Source organism: Falco punctatus (genome assembly GCF_963210335.1).
Source record: "Falco punctatus genome assembly, chromosome: 12".
Classification (NCBI taxonomy): Eukaryota; Metazoa; Chordata; class Aves; order Falconiformes; family Falconidae; genus Falco; species Falco punctatus.
In genome coordinates, this window is record NC_137592.1 from 22,061,909 (window position 1) to 22,081,478 (window position 19,570).

Genomic DNA, 19,570 nt, shown 5'->3' on the forward strand with positions numbered 1-19,570 from the left:
CCTAAAAGAAACGCTTCTGGGATGGTGACTTCTGTAACAAACACAGCAGGAGCTGCATTTTGGTGATGAAGCAGAAGTGCCCTGTGAAATACACAATGCAGTGTTCAGCTCCTGGACTTGTGTTATGTCATCTAAGCATAGGCGGCAAATGTCTCTCCTCTGCAGCCCTCCACGTTAGTGCTTAGTGCTTTGTAGTGGCTAACAGCTACTTGGACACACAGAATAGGGTTTTACCTAAGTGATTTAAGACTTCATCTCTAGTTTAGGCACAATAGGTAAGCCAAGAATCTCCCAGTGGTCAGTCAATCACAATGTTGAGGGTCATATACTCATTTCCAGTTACAGCTGTTGTACAACATAAGTATAGAAACAAGCTACTGCCTGGCTGTAGCAGCTTAGTGGAAAGACTCCCAAGTAACAAGGACTCTTTTGTCACCCAACACCTTAACCCCTTGGCCTAGAACAAGAACAGAAACATGTTTGATGGCAGTTGATAATAAGTGTGAATATATGTGAAAATCAGGTTTGGAGTCTTGTCTGGGGGAGATGCCTAGTGCCTTTAACAGCTCTGTTGCAGTCCAAAGGATGGACGTGGGGGTGGATGGAGAAGGAGGATATCACCCAGGAACTTTGACCAGGGTCTCTTGTCTGATGACACCAAATCATACGTGTGAACGGCAGCTCCCAGGGCATGAGAGCAGGAAGATGAGGAGATATCCCAGCAGCCTCATCCTGAATAAGCGATCTAACTAGCAGAGCAGATAAGAAAATTCTGCCTGTGTGGCAGAGGAGGAGGAACAGACTTTACTGAAGTAACCTCACAGTAGTTTTGGAAAGTGTTTTATTTTGATGTGGAGAGGAGCCAGGAGAGACTGTTCTGTTTAATCTTTCACGTGAGATGACACTAATCCTTGTTATCTAGCACTGAGACCTGTGAACAACAACATATCCCTATTTCTTAAACAGGAAAGGAAGCATGAAACAATCTCACCAGTCAGGATTTTAAGTACCATAAAATAACAAGACAAAGCATTACTTACTAATGCTTTTGAATGCAACGTGATTGCAACTTTTATTGACAGCCAAACTCTAGCACCATGCAGCAGCTCTTGAATAATAGTTATTTGTGGTTGATAATCAGCTACTCAAGGTATATGGAAATTTCTTACAAACTGGTGCATGAATAGCTTAATATAACTTCAAGTAGCATTTGTTTGGGTTAACTCTTTGGGCTTTCTGCTCCCTATTCAGAAATCAGCTTTCAGACACTGTCCTGTTGAAAGGCGGAATAGATCGAATGGCACTGCCTCATGAGAATTAGCTGATACCACAAACAATACATAGCCAAACTCATTCTTAGCATTGCCCTCAAATGAGGGTACAAGTGAAGGGTACAAGGGCTTCTGAGGGAGGCAGGTTGTAAACTTGAGGCGTTTCTGTTGTGTGCCAGGAGAGCTGGGCATGCTGACCCCCAGGGCTGGTTAGAAGAACACCCTAATGTCTCTGCCCTAATACTTTGCCATCGGTATCTGTCAGGATGGTGTTTTCAGGAAGAGAGGGGGAACAGCGTATCTAATACAAGAGGAGCACTGATGTAAATGCTTGAGTTGTTTTCATTTGAACAGTGGGATTTCTCAGGTCTGAATTTGAATTGCAGGAGAAATGGTCTCTGAAATAATGTTCAGGCAGTCCGGAAACTTCTTGTACATGCTGTGATAGGGTGTGGATCAGACCCAGCATATGCTCTGTGTAATGAATTTGAGCCACCTCTCAGGGGGCTCCCTGGGTGCAGATGTAGTCCCCTTGAAACCCACGGGTCAGGCCCCAGAGACCCCAAATCTGAAGGTATTTATTGTCAGTTAATCAGTGTAATAACAATATGTCAGGTAAAACAAAATGTAGAATAAAAATCTAAACATAAAGACCAGCTTTAAAATTTTATCTGTGTTCCAAAGTCCAAAATTCTTTCCTGCTGCATTGCAGATCTCTCTCTATACATGTTCTCTATATCTCCCTCAAGCTAACAAGAGCAAAAGTGGTTTCCCAGCAACCAGAGTTAAAAACAGCTTTTCTTCTGTTTCTTTTCCTACACAGGATTTATTCTATTAATTAGGTTACTTCCAATTAACCCGCATAATCTTATAAGGGTCTCTGCTAATACCACAGCTATTGGGGAAACTCTGTAAGGCCTGAATCCTCTGTTAGGTGTACAATAAAACTAGTTCATAGAATTGATTCTATTTTTTGGGTTGGATGGTGGGGTTTTTTTGGTTTTTGTTTTTATGTTTGGGTTTTCAGAAGGGTAGGGTAGAGGCAGGAGAGCATGACTAGAGAGGTTTGCCAAAACCAAAAATTTTGTTGGTGCTGTCATGCTTTTTGAAGTTACATTTTGGCATAGTAGAGGAGGCCCCTGGACTGAATCAGTGCCTTTACCCCTGCCCAAAGGGAGGGTGAATGCAAATAACTGGCACGTGGTATAAGAAGGGAATGACACTGGTTCAGGGTGGGAAAGATTCAATGCCTGACATACTGATCTTCAGGTAATAACAGAATAAATAAACTTGTGGCTTGAAGCTAGGGCCTTTCTCTGATGCTTGAGAGCTTTAATGTAAATCTCTGTGGAAATAACTAATGCATGCTTATATCCAGTACTGGAATAGCCTGCAGAAAAGGTAATTTTGTAGTTTTCAGCATATGAAGGTGAGATACCTGCTCTAAGCTTGTGAGCCTGGGAGTCAACACTGAGAAGAAAAACATTTACAGCTAATAAAAAAAAAAAATCTATATACTTTTTATAGACATAAGTAACCTGTAGAGTTCAATACCATGCATGGTGCCAAGGCCAAGTTAATTGAATTTGGTGCAGAGGCAAGCATTTCTATGGAGAATAGTAACATTGACATGAATATTAGGGATTTCTTTTGATAAAAGTTTTAGATGAATCAGAAACTCTCAGGCAGACTGAAGTAGAATCTTCTTACAGTGTAAGTCATTTCAAAGGCATCCACTTTACGACTTCTTGCATATCCTTCCTTTAATATATGTAATGCTGCCACTCTTACAAACAGGGTGCTGCTTTGATGCAGTAGCGTAATCCTGTGTTTCTTCTCTTTGACTAATACTGAGGAAGCATAAATTCATTTCAATTTAAATGTTGATTTCATCTTTTCATGGGCAGTTAGGCTGGTGAAGCAAACACAGAATAATGATATTTGAAAGTTTTATGTACAGTTTCCATTAAATGATCAGAAAGCTCTTTGTGCATATTGCACATTGCTACAATCTCTGTCTACTTGTGATCTTTATCACAGAGGATTTAAGTGTTTTACCTCAAGTTGTACAAGTGGAGAGCTGCAAAAGGACCCTGTAAGAGTTATTGTCTGGAGAACAAAATGATAGATGAACTTCTGTGTAGTTCAGTATAAAGCAGCATATATAGGAATAAGCAATGCAAGCTTTACATATTGAGTTCTGTGGTGATACTTCTCAGTTAGAATGAGACTTTGGGATTATAATGCTAGTTCTGTGAAAGCATCAGCTCTATATTTTACAACAGCTAAAAATCCAAACAATTCAAATGTAAGAGACAGAGAACATGGTGATGCCGCTGTGCCAGTCTGTGGATTGCTTATATGTTGACTGTTACATATCTTCCTGGTCCCTTTGTCCCTGCAGGAATGTTTTAGTGCTGGAAAAGGTTCAGAGAGGAACAGCAGTAGTGACCAAAGGTGTGGGAGTGGCAGAAGAGACATGCGTTCCTGAATAGTATGGAGCTGATGGTTGAGGTTGGGTTTAGTTTCTCTTGAAGAATGGAAGGTCATCCAGGGAAGCTACTGGGAGTCAGGAAACAGAAAAGGAGGTGGCTCTTCATGTGGTGGGTCTACTGATCTGTGAAACTTCTTGGCAAGGGATTTTTTTTGGGTGTGAGAAGTTTAATTGGTTGAAAGGAAGAGTGGGTCAGCACTTACCAGGATAATTACTAAATAAGCAGATTGCAACAGACTCAGGAAATCCCCTGTGCCGAAAGTGATCGGAGGTTAGGAAGAATTAGGGAGAGGCATTGTAATTGCTTCCCCTGATCTTACTGTTCCCTAGGCAACTGCCTGTGACTGCTGCTGGAGATCAAATGCTGGTTAGATGGTCTTGAGGTCTGAGTCAGTACAGACATACTTATATTTGGGTAGCAGCAATCACTAGCATGTGCTTGAGGTTGCCCAGTTTTTGTTTCAGATACTACATCAACATAAAGATAGTGAGGTTCAATCGTTTATAATGAATTCACTCTTCCTTTTTTTTAAGGATCTGACAAATGGACACATCAAGAAAGGAGGCTGTTCAAAGAGGCACTGTCCACCTACAGCAAAGATTTCATATTTGTACAGAAAATGGTAAGGCTATTTCTGTTCTGTCAATTGTTTTTTTCCATTTGCTGAATTCTGTTCCCTTTCATCTTCCTTCCAGTGCCAGACCAGCTTATTGCAGGCATAGAGCCGGCAGTAGTTATGAGAACACTAATAGGAGTGGTATATTCATTCCATTTGATTGTTTCTATGTGTGCAGCTGCAGCACCAGTAAAAAAACAGTTAAAATTAAATTAAATCTGTTCATCTTGTGATTCCAGGTCTGAAAACTTTTACATATAATAACAAGTCATGGCATTTTATGTGTAAGAGAAGTATGGTGCTCCACTATCATCTTGGTGTTCTCTGGCCGTTTGTTAAAAGGTGCTTGAGTCACTGGCACTGAACCTTGCCCCAGAAAGGGTTGATGTCTGTTAAAAAAGGAGGAATGTGTTTGGGCTTAATTTTAGTGTTCCTGCCACAAAGCGGAAGAGACAAGTTGTACTCATCTTGGGGCAGAGTAGGTTACTTGTTAACTCATGCTGAAAAACATTGGCATTTTTGGGGAACCATGTCTTAATTTCTAGATTTCTTGATGGTATTGTACACTTGAGCTACAAAAGTATATTCTCAGTCATTTTCTGACTAGAGAATCCCAGAGAAATGTACTGAAATATTCAACACAGATTTGACTGAAAAACAGTAATGGAATTGTTCAACAGGAGTATTCCTGTTCTAGTCAAGCTGTCTGGGGTTTTTTTTGTTGTTTTTTTTTTTTTTTTTCTCTGTTTGAATTTTTGAGAAATAAAGCTTGTCTCTTGGAATATGTTAAAATTGTGTTGAATGAAAGCAAAACATTGAGACTGGATTATTTCTGCAATTACTTAAATACAGGTTAAGTCTAAGACAGTTGCACAGTGTGTGGAATACTACTATACCTGGAAGAAAATCTTGCGTTTGGGACGGAAACACAGGACACGTTTAGAGAAAAAGAGAGAAGAATGCCTGGTAAGTCTAAAATACTATGAAAAGGTTTAACACTTGATAATTTTTGTATTTATCCTGTTACAAGGAGAGGGTTGAACACAGATCTCTTCCAACTTAAATTACACTGTAATTCTAAATTATGTTCTGTATGAGCATTCTGTAACCTCAGCTACACCAAGGTATTGTGTTCCTGGACTGTAATGGGATAAAATTGTTTTGACTAGTGCATTATCTAACTCTAGTTCAGCAATTATGGGCTTTTGCTACTGATGAATCAGGTAAACCACTGGACGTTATGCCTGCGCCTGTGTGCGCACCTGAAAGCTGCTCTCATATTCTAGTACAAATACCATTTACACAAACTGGCAATGCAATTCTTTGTGTTCAAGGTACGTATTGCTGGTAGTCAGAGTAGTTTTAAGAGATGTGGGGTTTTATTTTTAAATAAGTAATTTAATTTGAGAATATAGCATACATTGCCATTCTAACAGCTGGGGAAGAGTATTGTACTTTGGTATCTGTAGATTCTTGGAACCACAGCTCTGTAGTAGAGATGGTGGGTGTTTTGAGCATTGCAGTGAAGCTGCATGAGCTATAGCTTGACTGTTAAGGGGTGGTGGTTCCAGCAAGACCAGAAGTTCATTCAGGATGGGGAAAAAATACTGAAACCCGGACACAGACTTGACTAAGCAATATGCTGTTCCAGTACTGTCTGTGTCTTACTATCCAGTACTGTCTGTCTTTGACCATATTTATAGTATTTCTTAAATGCACTGTCTATTTCAGACAAGTGGAGAAGAGGAAGTGTTAGAGGAAGATGAGGAGACTGAAGAAGACAGAAAAGATGAAAGGGAAATGCAGAAGTCTCCTGACCCACCAGCTATCCCTCTTGTTGGACCTATAGATCTGCCTGCACTTCAGAGTCTTTCACTTTCTTCATCTTCCTTCATCTGTGAAATGCCAAACTGTGGTGCCGTACGTGTGTGTGGTATACTTAATAGTAGGGGGATTGTATACTAGGGAATTGTGATTTTGGAAATTCCTGGTCAGTAATATCTCCTGAATATCTTTGGACAAATCATTTTGCCTGCTCTTAATTCCCACCTCACAACGTATAGGCAATATGCTGATCTGTATGTAAAATTGAATCCCGAGATGTAGAAATACTGTATGGTAACAGGTCTGACTACCTTTTTGTCATACAACTGTAGTAATAGCTCACCGCTTTGTTTTATTATGACTAAGTTTCTTTAACTCTAGTGGGATATAGCTGAGAGCAAGCAGCATTTAACCAAGCAGATTATATTAGACGTGTACAGTTATTCTGTTGTAATATGCATTCAGCATACTTCTTTCTGAAGTTCCTGTTCCAGTGTAGTATTTCTTGGTTTTTATTTTTTCTTTCTTCCCTCCACCCTACTCCCTGTCAGGTGTTCAGTTCCCGACAAGCACTGAATGGCCATGCTCGCATTCATGGAGGTACTAATCAGGTGACAAAACCACGATGCACCATCCCGGGCACTAAGCAGAAATCTGGTACGCAGAGCGGATACTGCTCCATCAAGAGTTCACCTGCCCACAGCACAACAAGTGGTGAGACTGACCCAACAACAATTTTTCCTTGCAAGGAGTGTGGCAAGTAAGTGAATATGACTGTATGCAGTACTGCATCACATTTGCCTATTTATATTCCAGATGAATAGTGTTGTGACAAACTCTTTATGTTTGTTCTGATGGTGTCAAAGAACAGTTTCCCCTTGGATAACGTGTCCTTTTACCAAAACCTTCAGAGATTGGTTCCATGATGTTTTTGATTCTTCCCCTGCAGTATTTACTCCAGTTTTCCTGAAGCCATTTACTTGCTGGAATTTCTACATCTGACAGTCCAGCTTTCTCCTTCATCACAGATTTGCATGTGACAGTGGGCAACTTTCTCTGTGTTTCTGTGCTTGAGTTTGCCCATCTTAATATGGGATTCTTTTCCCCTGTTGTGCTTAGTTTCACAACAATCCTGCACAGGGAGAATTAGGTTGCACATAGATACTGAAGCAACTGTGGGAGCTACAAAGTACTTCTGACAGAGTCAGAGTGGGCCATTTTGATACTGTCAGGATGCATAAATCTGGTAGTCTGTCCCTGAAATTCTCACCATGGCATCGCAGACTTCACTGACTTCTATTTCAGGACAAGGAAGCAAATGTACTGATAAGTTGTTGAGTCTCTTTTGGCTCACTTCATCAAAAGCAATGCATTTTTAGCTGATTTTTTTTTCCTTTAAAATTTAGGGTATTTTTCAAAATCAAAAGCCGCAATGCTCATATGAAGACTCACAGACAACACGAAGAACAGCAAAGGCAGAAGGCTCAGAAAGCTGCTGTGGCTGCAGAAATGGCAGCCACCATCACAAGAACTACTGGGCCTGTTGGGTGTAGTTTGATTCCTCTGGATCACATGAGTTTGGTTAAACACGTTGGAAATGTCGGTGACATTGATGATGATGTTGTTCAGGAGCTGGGTGATGTCATGGAAGAGAATGAAGTCATGGATGCTGACCTTCTATTGGATGATGAAGATGCAGATCTACTGCAGGATGATGCCGAGTTGTAAATAAAGTTGTTTGATAAAGACAGCTACTGAGCACACCCTGAATGGATCATTCAGGAAACCTGGACTGCTCCTTTGTTCCCCATTGATTGTAAACTACCTGTTGAAAATGAAATTCTTTTATCCAGGTCTAGAAAAAAAAAGAAATCTGCTTTTTTCCCTTTTTTTTTATTAATTTGTGTTTTGGGGGAAAAATAAATAATTGGTACAAATATTCTTACAAGGTGTTTTTATCTGAGCTCATTTTGCTGATAACTTCCAAGGCCACTAATTACAGAAGTTCACAGTTCTGCTATCACTTCCCTCCAGATGGTCCCGGTAAGATCTTTAGTCCTTAACTCTTCCAAGTTTCATTTTACCCCAATTACAAGAATGATCTTCATACACTTTAGATAAAAGTGTATTTTTTTTGTGTGCCTATACTGGATCACTTCCAGCATTTTCTAGAGACTAAATGTCATCTCTGCTAAGGAAATTATTAAATTCTTTGTCTTTTGCTGTCATTTTAAGGGAGGTGGAGGAAAAAAATATATCTGATTTTACTGTGAAATACTACAGACGATACAGCCACTCTTGTAATTATCACAGTACTTTTTTGGTTCCGTCTTGCCTTAGTGCATACATCTTAGGCTATTCATAAAAGCGTTGGTTACACTGTACGTCTTAGAGCTTCCATTTTAGCAAGGTTTTGATCTGCTGAATTTAAAGTGACCTGATTCAAGGGTTGAGGAAAGATGATCATACTGTGGTTCACGTCATCTGATGGGAACACTGAATCAGGAGCACCACCCTGGTAATCAGATTGCACTGGAAATATATTTTGCTGTGACAATGAATCACACTTTTGAATAGCCATCTCGGTGGTTTTAGAAGACTGCATGCTCAAGCAGTGCAGCAGCTTGCTCTCTCACCAGGCAAATACAGGGAGACATTCTTGCCCATGGAACGGAGACTGATGGAGTACATTCCTTCAGCGCAAATTAGTTATTACTTGTAGGCATGAAATGTAACTCTTGTGCCATTTTCAGTCCTCCTCATTACATCGAACTCAAATGTTGTTTACTTAGTAAAACATAGTCCAAAGGTGATTTGACATGGCTGCTTGATTACAGTTTCTCCTTCCTTAAGTTCACATCTACATGCTGCGTGTCTAACACCATTTATATGAATTTAGATTTGGTTCTCTAAGTAAATAGCATCTCAGAAGAATTGTACCTTGTAGAATTAAAGAATTCAGAAAGAACCGGAGTTAGGTTGAATGGACCTTTAATTACAGAACGTGAATACTGATTTTAGAGATTTCACAGGTAGCAGCACTGATTTTCTTGTGAATTTTGCACAGTAGAAGAGTATTGCTAACTTTATAAAATATTTTATAAGATTGATTTCAGATCTTCCAGATTTAAGAGTTGTTTGGGTTTTTTTATGGGTTGGGTTTGGTTTTATTGGTGGGTTGTTGGGTGGTTTTTTTGCCACGTTCCTAACATCTTAAGCAGAATCTGAGAGATGGTGGGTCTTATTTTCTACTAACTTTCTTCCTTGTATAACTATGCAAAATGAGGGTAAATCACAGTACTTCTGGATAAGGAGTATCAGACCACACAAGTTCAAAACCAGTGGGACTCATTGGCGGAGAGGTGCCTTCTCTGTCACAGCCAAACGTCCTGAGGTTTCTACTTTAAAGTTGAATGTTCTGATGCTGAAGAACAACCCTTCAGGAGAAATCACTTCTCAGTTTCTGGTTGGTGAAGTTCCTGTGTACATGGTTGGTTTTAATTTCTGGGGGGTTGTTCTAGAGGATTTTTTTAGTTGGTTTTGACCAGCGGGTGGAATTTTGCTCCCTCTGCTGCATGAGGGATGATGTTCTTAATTAGCGTACTTAGAAGATTTAGGAGATCAGGCAGCCAGCCTCCTTTTCTTCTCCAAACTGCCAGTCAGCATGCTCCCCAGCAGTTCCTGTCCATGCTGTGACATGTTACTTGTACAGGGGCCATGCAACCCAGGTTCAGCAGACTGGGTGCTCAGCTGTATGCTGCCAAATGGATCCACTGATAATAAATCTTACAGACTGTGCAAGTCGTAGTGTTTTGCAAAGTTGAGGCTTTTGAGAGCTGTAACTTGTGCTGGCTTTTAGAAAAAGCCTGGCAGAGTCTACTCTTTCTTTTCCAAACTTGTATCATTTTGAATTTTTAAGGATCTTTTTGAGAAAGGCTGCTTCACTGGAAAATGGTTACATGTTTTCAGATTCCTCTATTAATGGGAAAAAATTGAGCGTTTAAGCAAAGTGATAATTGAAGTCAGAACAGTGTGAAATATAGTAGAAACTTGTGGGCTTGATTTTGAAGAGCAGCTCTGTATTAAAGAATCTACAGTGGAACTTTTCTAGCAACAATTGGACAGCTATCTGTGCTAAACCTAGTGTATATATAAATACGTATACACATATATACACCTGGTTCTGTAACATTAATTGGGTGCTGTTTTGTTGTTTAGCCAAGAAGATAATAGAACAACAACCAAAGAAGTTACTCATAAAGGAAAAGAGGAAATGCACATTTCTTAAGCAGTACAGAATCTAGGCCTCAAACGTTGACTTCATTATTATTGTTGCATGGGCTGATGTTAAACAGATGCTGTTCTGCCTATTTGTACATAAATCAGTTTTATTTCAGAGAAGTTGTTTTATTGCTGATGGTTGATGATGGGAAACTGTTCACTGTTGAACTTAGTCCTCTTTGATAAAACCTGTACATACAGAAAACATATTTTATGAGAAAAATCTTATTTTCAATATTTAACTGTTATTTTATTAGAAGATGGTTGTAAATATTTTAGGTTCTTCAGTGTAAAAAGCAGACTGTAACTTTAGGTGGCAGAGGAAGTAACAATAAAAAACTATACATTTAATATAGCTTGTGATCTATGCTGGTTTCAGGTTCCTGCTGTTAGCATTTGATGTGCACACAGCTTAATTTCAGGTTACAGTCTACCTGGATGTGTGCGTTAGGGTGGCTTAGTGGCACGAATTAGTACTTTCCTTTCCTTAAATATTTGGTACGGATGAGAACCTGTGTTGTAGTATTAACTGTTATTTCTATGTGTAAAAAGAAAAGGGTTTATATGATGCTTCCAGTTATTTATGTACTTCGGTAAAATACAGTTGGCTGGGTTTTGCTAACAGGCTTATATACCTTTCAAAAGTATTTTTAAGAGGTGGAGAAGGTAGGTTAAAAACTAGGTTCACGTGTGTGTGTTTTTTCAAAGGATTCCTAAATCGTTCCAGGCAAGAAAAAACCGAAATTTTTACAATTTTTATGTATTCACTGCTGTACAGTTGGGTGGGCATAACTGTTCTTGGCAGGAACCAGTTGTAGTAAAAAGCGTTCTCAGGGGGAGAGAGCTGAAGAAACCTCCTTTACCTCTCACCTTCACCTCCTCGGAAAACAGAAGCAAACAACAAACTGTCATTTACCCTGCCTCGGGCTCGGAAAAACTTAGCAATTCCCGCTTTCTGCCCTACGGCAGCGGGTCTCCCGTCTGGGAGAACGCGACGCGGAGCGTATGTGAGGGGAGTGGGGAGGGGAGGGGCGACCGTTGGCGGGAAAGAAGCTGGGGCGCGCGCCGAGGTCCTTCACTGAGGAGAGGCGCGGACGGCGCTGGGGAGACGAGTTGGGAGCTCCTATGGCTCCCAACTCGTCTCCCCAGCGCCGTCCGCGCCGCGGCTCTGCCGGACGATGCCGCAGTGCCCCCGCCTCAGCGGGGGGTGCTTGATCCGCCATGGCGCCGGGGGCGCTCGCCTGTCGCCTGGGTTTTCGGGGGGGAAGGGGTGGCGGATGAGGCCGCTCTTCTTCCGGGCCGTGCGCTATGGTCAGCGGGTTGAGGCAAGATGGCGGCGCGTTGGCTTTGTCAGCGGCTCTGTCAGGTGGGGTGTGTGGCTGGAGAAGGGACGGGTGAGCCCCGTTTTCCTTCTCCTTTCCTTCGGCGGCTTTGCTCCTGAGGGGAAAGGCAGCTGGAGCAGCGCCCCTCGCGTAGGCTCAGCCGCACGGCTGAGGGCCGGTGCTCGGCGCTGTGCAAACCCCGCCATCGCGTCGCCGGTGCGAGCTGTATTGGAGCCGGCCTGCCCGCCTCGGTGGGCTCCCGCGGGCAGCGGACATCGCAAGTGGTTTCCTTTTGGCTGCGGGAGGGTTGGGGTCTTACAGCGCGGGGCCCGTGCTCAGAAGTCGCTCCTGTAGTCGTGTGTTTGCGGCGGGTACTCTGGGTGTGAGGGATGATGGAGAATAGATGACTTAGATTTGGAGGTGATGCGCCAAGCCTGTTCATAGTCTTAAAGTTTCAAATCTTGAAGTTGTAGCGTAAAAATACAGGGAAACTCTTCATACTACCGCTGTTTTCTGCAGGTTTTGATTTCTCAAGAGTGATTGCCATCTCTCAGGTTGAGGAAATTTGATGTTAGTGGCTTCCTCCTCATTTTCTGAAGCCCTAAACTCTCTCCTATGTATGTGCTGTATTCTGGACTTGCTTATCTTTCAGTCATCTGCCTCCTCCTGAGAACTTAGGCATCTCTCAGCCAAACAAAGTTAAGGCTATTTTATATTAGGAGAGGGGTAATTCTGTTATTGGGAAATTGAATTCTGTTATGTTGCAGTCTGAGTGTCTTTTCCACTGTCTGTGAGGGCCATTAGCAAAAATGCATCAAGTATACATAAATCGGAGAATGAAGTAAGCTGTTAAAATATACTTTACTGCCTGCTGGATACCATTATTACTACCTGGGGTATTCAGTATATCATTTTCTCAAAATTTGCACAGAGCACCTTTAATTTTATTTTACAAAAACTTTTGACTTGATGTGTACCTGCATAATTAGGAACAAAAGGGATGGTACGTGGTGGGAATAATATGTGCAATCATAGAATATTGTAAAGGCTGTGGGATAGAATTCTACTGGTTTATCATGTTTTGTTTTATTAATCTTTATTACATGAAGAGTGAAACAACTTCTTTGTATCCAAAACCACATAACACGATGTGCTATGTGTGTATATCTTTGTGTGCACATGATAAAACCATATTACAAGGTCAAGCAGTTAGAAGTACAAGAATACATAGCAGAGACTGCATACACACAACCCCCCCAAAAAAAACAGGTACAACTTTTAGCTACAGTTCCAGTCAGTAGTCTTAGTTTGTCATCTGGGGTCAGGTTCTGTGCCATATACTTGCACACACAGTTTAAGCCTTTCACTGAATATGATCTTTTGTGCCCGTGGGCTTGTCTGCTCCCTGGAGTGATGTCAGGTGGTGATGTTAGTGTATTTCATATTAGTGTTGAATGAAAGTGACTCAGTATTCTGAGCGCAGAGATAAAGAGAACTGAGCTGCAAAGATAAAGATAATTTTATCAGATGTATTTCTTTAATTTTACATATTAAGGTTCAAGCAGTGCCCAACATGAACTTTGAAACTTTCTGAATCGTTATCAGCTATAGTGGCAAATATTCAGTGCTCCTACCTAAAGTTTTTTATGGTGTCATGCACTTAAGAATGGAACATTAGTGCTCATTTGTGAACATCTCGGTTTGAAAGGCTTGCCTAAAGGAACACATTGAGCTGTGCTCTCCAGTCAGCTTTGTAAACAGGAAACTCTCCTCCCTCTTCCTGCAGTCATCTTCTTATTGCAGAATTTGTAGGATAAGTAGTGAGTGAATGAGGCAGAATTACTTCAGAAAACAGTTTCATTCACTGCTGATATATAATTAATAAATAATGCATACTGGAGAAAGTTAGGGACCTGATAGCAACATGTAATTAGTTATACATATCCATGAGTGACTAAATTAAGATTACCTGGAAAAGTGTCAGTTCTGGCTGTTTTCTGATGTTTTGATTGTAGTCACCTGCATAAATCATGTGTGGGGTATCTGTCTTTTCTGTTACAGTGATGACTCCAGCACTTCTGAAGTAAAGAGTATCAGGGGGCTGCATAAGTAGCTAGTTTTCCTTCAGCATTCTGCTTCAGCCCAAAGTTTCTCTTAAGCAAGTGAAAATTCTGGCTCCTGTGGTGTTTTTCCCCCCTCAAGTAGCCTATAACTTTGCCAAATTGAGAATTAGTGGAAGGAAGCTAGAAGCCACGTAATACTCTGAAGGGAGTGATCATTCTAGTATGCAAGACAGTAATGTTACATCTTGATTAACAGTTGTATTTCCTTTTTTAACACAGAAGAGTCATGTTATCTTTTAAATATGGTTCATTTACATGTGAGAAGTTTTCTATTTAAATGTTCTTTTCAAAAGAAAAGTGTTCAAATCACAAGGAACTTTTTGCTGAAAAAAAGGAAAATTACCAGTTAAATTCAAAAGTTGAATTTTTGCATTTTAAGATACTGTTTTCAATTGCGTTTACAACAGCAAATTCCACTTAGGCTTGTCACTTGATGAAACTAATATATGTTGTACTATGGAAATAAAGGGAAAACATTATCGTGTACAGAAATGATACCTCATGCCACCTAGAATACATTTTTCTGCTAAACAAAATGCTTTGTGATTGCTCTTCAGGTGCCTTGTTAGTAATAAGTGCATACTGTTACAGTGTGCTCTTAATGTGTTCCTTTTTTTAGGTGCTGTGAGTATACTAAAATTCATTTCCATGCTCCTGTTTTCCTGCATTTTCCAACAGATCAAGCTTTCTAGTTTGGCAGATCAGTACCTAGGAATGTGTTACGCTCTGGTGTGCAAAAAAGTAACCTTTAATAAACCTGTATTAACTGGCTACTTTCCAGCTTGGGGAGGAAAAAGCTATAACCTATTTGTTTTATACAGGGATCACCTTTTTCTGTCAATTATGCAAGCAGAATTATGCAAAAGCAGTGTTTTCTTCTGTAAGTATCAAAGCCACTCCTTATTCCCACTTCTTCTCCACACTTCCTAAAAAATCCAACTTTAACAACTTATTTTATGTTTCTCCTATTACCACATTTCTAGAAACTCTGGCTTGATGGGAGCACGGCTGGCTGGATCCCATGTTGATGCACAGGAGCGTAAGACTAATCCTTTGGTAAGTGTTTTATAGAATGGTATTTTGTATATTGTCTTAGTAACAGAGAGGGTGTACAGAAAAGGTAGAATTCCTTTATTGCAGCTTTGTTAAATTCTGTCTTAATGACATCAGATTTGCTGTAGAGAAAGAAACATTTGAGATTATTGGGATTTGAGGTTTTTTTTCTTTCCCCCCACCCTCCCCAGCAAGATTTCTGTAGCTCTCAGTTGTCTTTCCTCCTCTGTGCGGCTGTAACTCTATGAAATACTAGATTTTTGGCCACATTCAGTTTGGTGCCTGCAGCAGCTTAGCCAGCCTAAGGCCTTTGTCTTTGGCTTGGAAGCTGGGAGCCCAGGGCTGATGAGGTGGGAAGTTCGTGAAGGCATGTGGTGGGTATCTTGCTTTTAGAATATGAATGCCTTGATTTTTACCAGGACTTCAGAAACACATGCCCGCTCTGTATAATACGTGCAAGCAAGCCAAAATCTTACAGGCAGTATTAGATATACAGTGCAGATCCAGCCTTCCTGTCATGTCTGGTACATGCTGGATTTACTATGCTAAACTGTCTGGGAGTAAACTTGTGGGAAAAATCAGTGCTTCCTAGACACATCAAGGGTTTTCAGATGATCAGTGAGCACGGGCTACCAGCGTTTGAAGCTCTAACTAGAATTCATAAATTTTTAACAGAAAGTCGTAAGTTTTGTGCCTGTACAAACATAAAGGATAATATGCCTGGGGAGTTTTACTGTGGTTAAAGTAGCCTTATAACTGACTTAGTAAGGTGAGAATTCTGGTTACTTTCCATAGTGTTCTAGTTACTGTCCATACCCAAGTGAAGTCTGAGAATTCAGGTATTCTGGCACTGCAATTTAAAATACAAATATTGCTGCTCCAGACTTGCTTTAAGAATGAGTTTCATTCTTGCCTTTGCTATTGTTGTCCTCATATTTACCTGTCATTCCCTTTCCTTTTCTGAGAAGGAATTTTACCTAAATGTTCAGAAGTTAGGTATCTCTTCATGCTTTTGCCTTCCCTGGTAAGAGTGAGAACTGTCAGTCGAGATAGTACTGTGAACCTCTTACAGATAAACTAAAATAAGCAGCTAGCAGTGTGTGGGTTTTTTCCTCTTCTACAAAATGATGTCCACAGGCTAAGAAAATATGCAGTGCGTGCATTAAGGGGAGCATGGAGTGGTAACTCATGTCCTTTCTTTAAAAATGCAGATAACTATTTCAGATGAGCCAGAAACGCTGTACAAGAGATTGTCCCTTTTAGTTAAAGGCCACGATAAAGCTGTGTTGGACAGCTATGAATATTTTGCAGTACTTGCAGCTGAAGAACTTGGCATCTCTGTTGAAAAAGTGTAAGTAACTGATCTGTAGAGCGATGTGGTGTCAGATGTTTCCTACTTAATCTGCTGTAACTCAGATTCTCTGCTTAGACCTATTTTCTTTTTTTTTTTGGAAGAAACAGGTATAATCTGACATTTTTTTCTCAGATTATACGTTTTAACGCTTCTTAGATGGCAGCACAGTGATGAGAAAGCAGCAGCAGGTCTATGCTCAGTGCTGCCATAGATGAAGTGCATTTTAACTACCTGAAGGATATTGACAGTACTTTAAGTGCAGTTATCAGTGCTCTAGCTTCCCTGAAACTAATGCTAGTTAATACCTGAGTATTAACCGTGCCAATGTGGCTTAATAATAAATTGTACCGGTGTTTAATACTTCCTTGTAGGTCTAAATGTCAAATAAGAACAGGGATTTCAGCATAATCTTTCAGATAATTTGTATTAGCATCTTTTATATAAAATGACATATTTTTTTTTGTGCTTTGTTCAGACATAAACCTCCGAAGAAGATAGAACGATTGACACTTTTAAAATCTGTACACATTTACAAGAAACACAGAGTTCAGTATGAAATGAGAACACATTACATGTGTTTGGAGGTAAGAGAGGTGTGGGGGAAAAAAAAAGTATGTTCTAGGTGCACAATCTAAAGATGTTAATAGATGTTAGTACAGGAGCGAACACAGACTTCCTATTTACTTGGATTGGGGAACAGAGTGCAGGAAATGGCAGAAAAGAGCTGACCTAGATACGTCGAATGTGACACAAATTATTCTGAATGTACAGCCTACATAAGTTTTGGATTTAAAGACCGATTTTGACCATCATCTTAACAGCTGAAAATTATTTAAAAATAAGGTAGAATTGAGGGTTATCTTTATATGTTTTATGCTCTTGGTTTCCAGGCTTAGTGGGATGGGAACTTTGTGAGGAAGGAAGGAAGGTGTAGCTAAATTATTGCAACTACCAGTCACTAAGGGTTCTGTTCTCGTTGTGAGTTTGTCTGATGTTTCTGAACACACATACTTTTGTCCTATGCAACATCATGTGGCAAACTAGAGCTGCGTGGGGGATATACAAGAAAGGAAGTGTATACAAACCACTAGCTTTACAGGTGGTGACACAGACTTCTGTACTGTTTAGAACACAGCTGTGGCTGACTTTCTTAGAAGAAGGGTTTGCTGTCAGCATTTTGTGGTTCCTGGGTGTCTGACTGTGTATTTGCATAGTGCTTAGCAAAATGGGACTTTGCTTTAAGTCCCCAGACATCAGTGCAGTACAGATGTCTGCCCGCAAACCATAAGCACTATTTCTGCCATCCAGAAGAAACTAGAAAACCAGTAATTCAATGGAATTCCAGAGTTGCAGGATTTACAAGCTTGAACTTTGAGAGTAGACAAAACCTGGTAATTCTTGCATAACCTGTAGTTCATTTCATCTGACACCTGTAGTGTTAAGAGCCACCACTTCCATCATAACCAAGATGTGATCACAGGCAGTATGCACAGTTCTGCAGAGTTCTTTTTATTACTTCATACTTGCTTGAGAACTGTGTGCTGCTCAGCTGCCTCTGTTTAGTATTATGGAAGCTGCCTTCCTGTGAGATGTTAGGTCCCATAGCAAGAACTACAAAACCTAGAGCAAAGTAATTTTTTTCGTATTTGAACTGATAATAATGGTAATTCATTAAAAAACATTACTTCTGTTTTAGTTAAAATACCTAACAAGCAGTACTGCTGCAGTTTACTTGGAGTATGTTCAACGAAACTTACCTGAAGGGGTTGCCATGGAAGTAAAAAAGGTGAGTTTCTACCTCAAATTATTAACTGTTATGCAACTAAGTCCTGAAGCAAGTACCAATAACTACTGAAGTCTTTAGAAAGTTAGCAAGACGAAATGCCTGTAGTTTGAAAGGAGTATTTTCCAAGTACTGGTGGTAAAGCAGCTGCATTGCTTGAAAACGCCACTAGATGGCATTTGTAATCGGATGAATATTCCAAACCAGACTGAAAAAAGCAAAGTAGTTAGATGTTAACTACTTGGTATGACAAACGGTTGCTTTAATTTCCTTTTAGACTAAGATAGAGAAAATACCCGAACACATTCAGGAACCAGTCTGGGATACACGACCTCAAGTAGAAGAAACTGAAGTCAAGTCATGAACTCACCAGGTACTTGGCTCCGATAGTGCTGAAATTAGCTGCTGCTATCAACCTAATTTACTGAGACAGTCTACTGTTAAATAAAAGTTCTTTTATAAAGTAATTATATAAACTCTTGTTTCATCAAGTTATTCATGATCATAATTCCAGTACATGTAGTCTGAACAACTATAAAGTGGTTTGATGTACTCTGTGATCAAGAACTATGGTAATTTATAATATGTTTGTAGAAAATTAAGATTTATTTTTATTCTTTTATATATATATTTATAAAAATATATATATAAAAAATTCTCAATCTCCTTTTGATACTAAGTGGCTTCTGAATTCTGAAATACTTGAAAAATCCTCTTTACACTTAACGTGATGTTTAATGTTATGGATGACAGAGATTGTTACACATTTTCTGCTATAGCTCCTTTGAAGTAACTGAATCCCAGGTGTACATACAGCTTGCATATTAACTTGTAGTAAGTCAGACCCAAGATACTGAGGCATGCTGAGACTTTTCTACATCAAGGTACTTGCCTTTGTGTAGGTTCTAGCTGTTACCAGGAAAGGAGTGATGTATAGAAAGAGGCAACAGAGAAGATTAAGGAAGGATAGACTGAGATGAAGGAAGAAATGAACTCCTCTTGCCCTTCACATTGCTTCAAGCCAGTATCTTAAGTTGTGCATCTTTATTATACACCACGGAACAGCATATAGCAAATAAACCAGCATTCACCTTTATAAGCTGTATGCTACAGTCCATGGTGTAACTTACACTGCCTAAGTAACATACAGCAAAATGGTTTAAAGTTTAGCTCCCCATTTACACATTTGGACAGGAAAAGTGTGTGATCAGTAAATTTATTCCTATTAAAAACCTGCACTGAAATGAAAAAATGGCATCTCACAAGGGAAGAGGCAAAAGTAAAAGTAGAAAAGCTGGGATGAAGAAAAGCATAAAAGTGAGTTGATGCGCTGATAAGTGAAATGAGATGAAAGAATGAAGGTAGTAAGATAGCAACGAGGAATCTGTTATGATCAGATTAGCGGAGTTCTCTAAAATAAAAGAAGCGGCTTTTATAAATTGTGTGTC

The 19,570-nt window shown here is 40.0% G+C and overlaps 2 protein-coding genes across 12 annotated transcripts in view; both read left to right on the plus strand.

Annotated features, from left to right (window-relative positions):
• TRERF1 (transcriptional regulating factor 1) overlaps positions 1–8,154 on the plus strand; it is a 102,463-nt gene extending 94,309 nt beyond the window's left edge. For all 10 annotated transcript variants that reach the window (XM_080408633.1, XM_080408639.1, XM_080408635.1 and 7 more), the window contains 5 exons: positions 4,300–4,388; positions 5,235–5,348; positions 6,114–6,302; positions 6,758–6,966; positions 7,613–8,154. In XM_080408633.1, coding sequence (XP_080264759.1) covers positions 4,300–4,388; positions 5,235–5,348; positions 6,114–6,302; positions 6,758–6,966; positions 7,613–7,934 — 923 coding nt within the window. In that variant the 3' untranslated portion in view covers positions 7,935–8,154. The remainder of the gene's footprint in view (positions 1–4,299; positions 4,389–5,234; positions 5,349–6,113; positions 6,303–6,757; positions 6,967–7,612) is intronic.
• A 3,496-nt stretch (positions 8,155–11,650) lies between these two features.
• Positions 11,651–18,589, plus strand: MRPS10 (mitochondrial ribosomal protein S10). Of its 2 annotated transcripts, none has more exons than XM_080408661.1 (7): positions 11,651–11,881; positions 14,754–14,812; positions 14,916–14,988; positions 16,197–16,336; positions 16,815–16,923; positions 18,036–18,125; positions 18,400–18,589. In XM_080408661.1, exons 1-7 carry the CDS (start codon positions 11,666–11,668, stop codon positions 18,484–18,486), a joined length of 774 nt encoding a protein of 257 aa, XP_080264787.1. In that variant the 5' UTR covers positions 11,651–11,665; the 3' UTR covers positions 18,487–18,589. The 2 variants fall into 2 exon arrangements, with proteins under 2 accessions (XP_080264787.1, XP_080264788.1); XM_080408662.1 differs by having other exon boundaries at positions 11,707–11,853.
• Positions 18,590–19,570: the final 981 nt, after the last annotated feature.

What these genes read in the sequence shown, in the direction of transcription:
- MRPS10 (XM_080408661.1), top strand. Translation starts at nt 11,666, where the DNA reads ATGCCGCAGTGCCCCCGCCTCAGCGGGGGGTGCTTGATCCGCCATGGC. An exon ending in TGTGGCTGGAGAAGGGACGG is followed by an intron (nt 11,882 to 14,753) that starts GTGAGCCCCGTT and finishes TGTTTTATACAG; the next exon opens with GGATCACCTTTTTCTGTCAA. An exon ending in GGCATCTCTGTTGAAAAAGT is followed by an intron (nt 16,337 to 16,814) that starts GTAAGTAACTGA and finishes TGCTTTGTTCAG; the next exon opens with ACATAAACCTCCGAAGAAGA.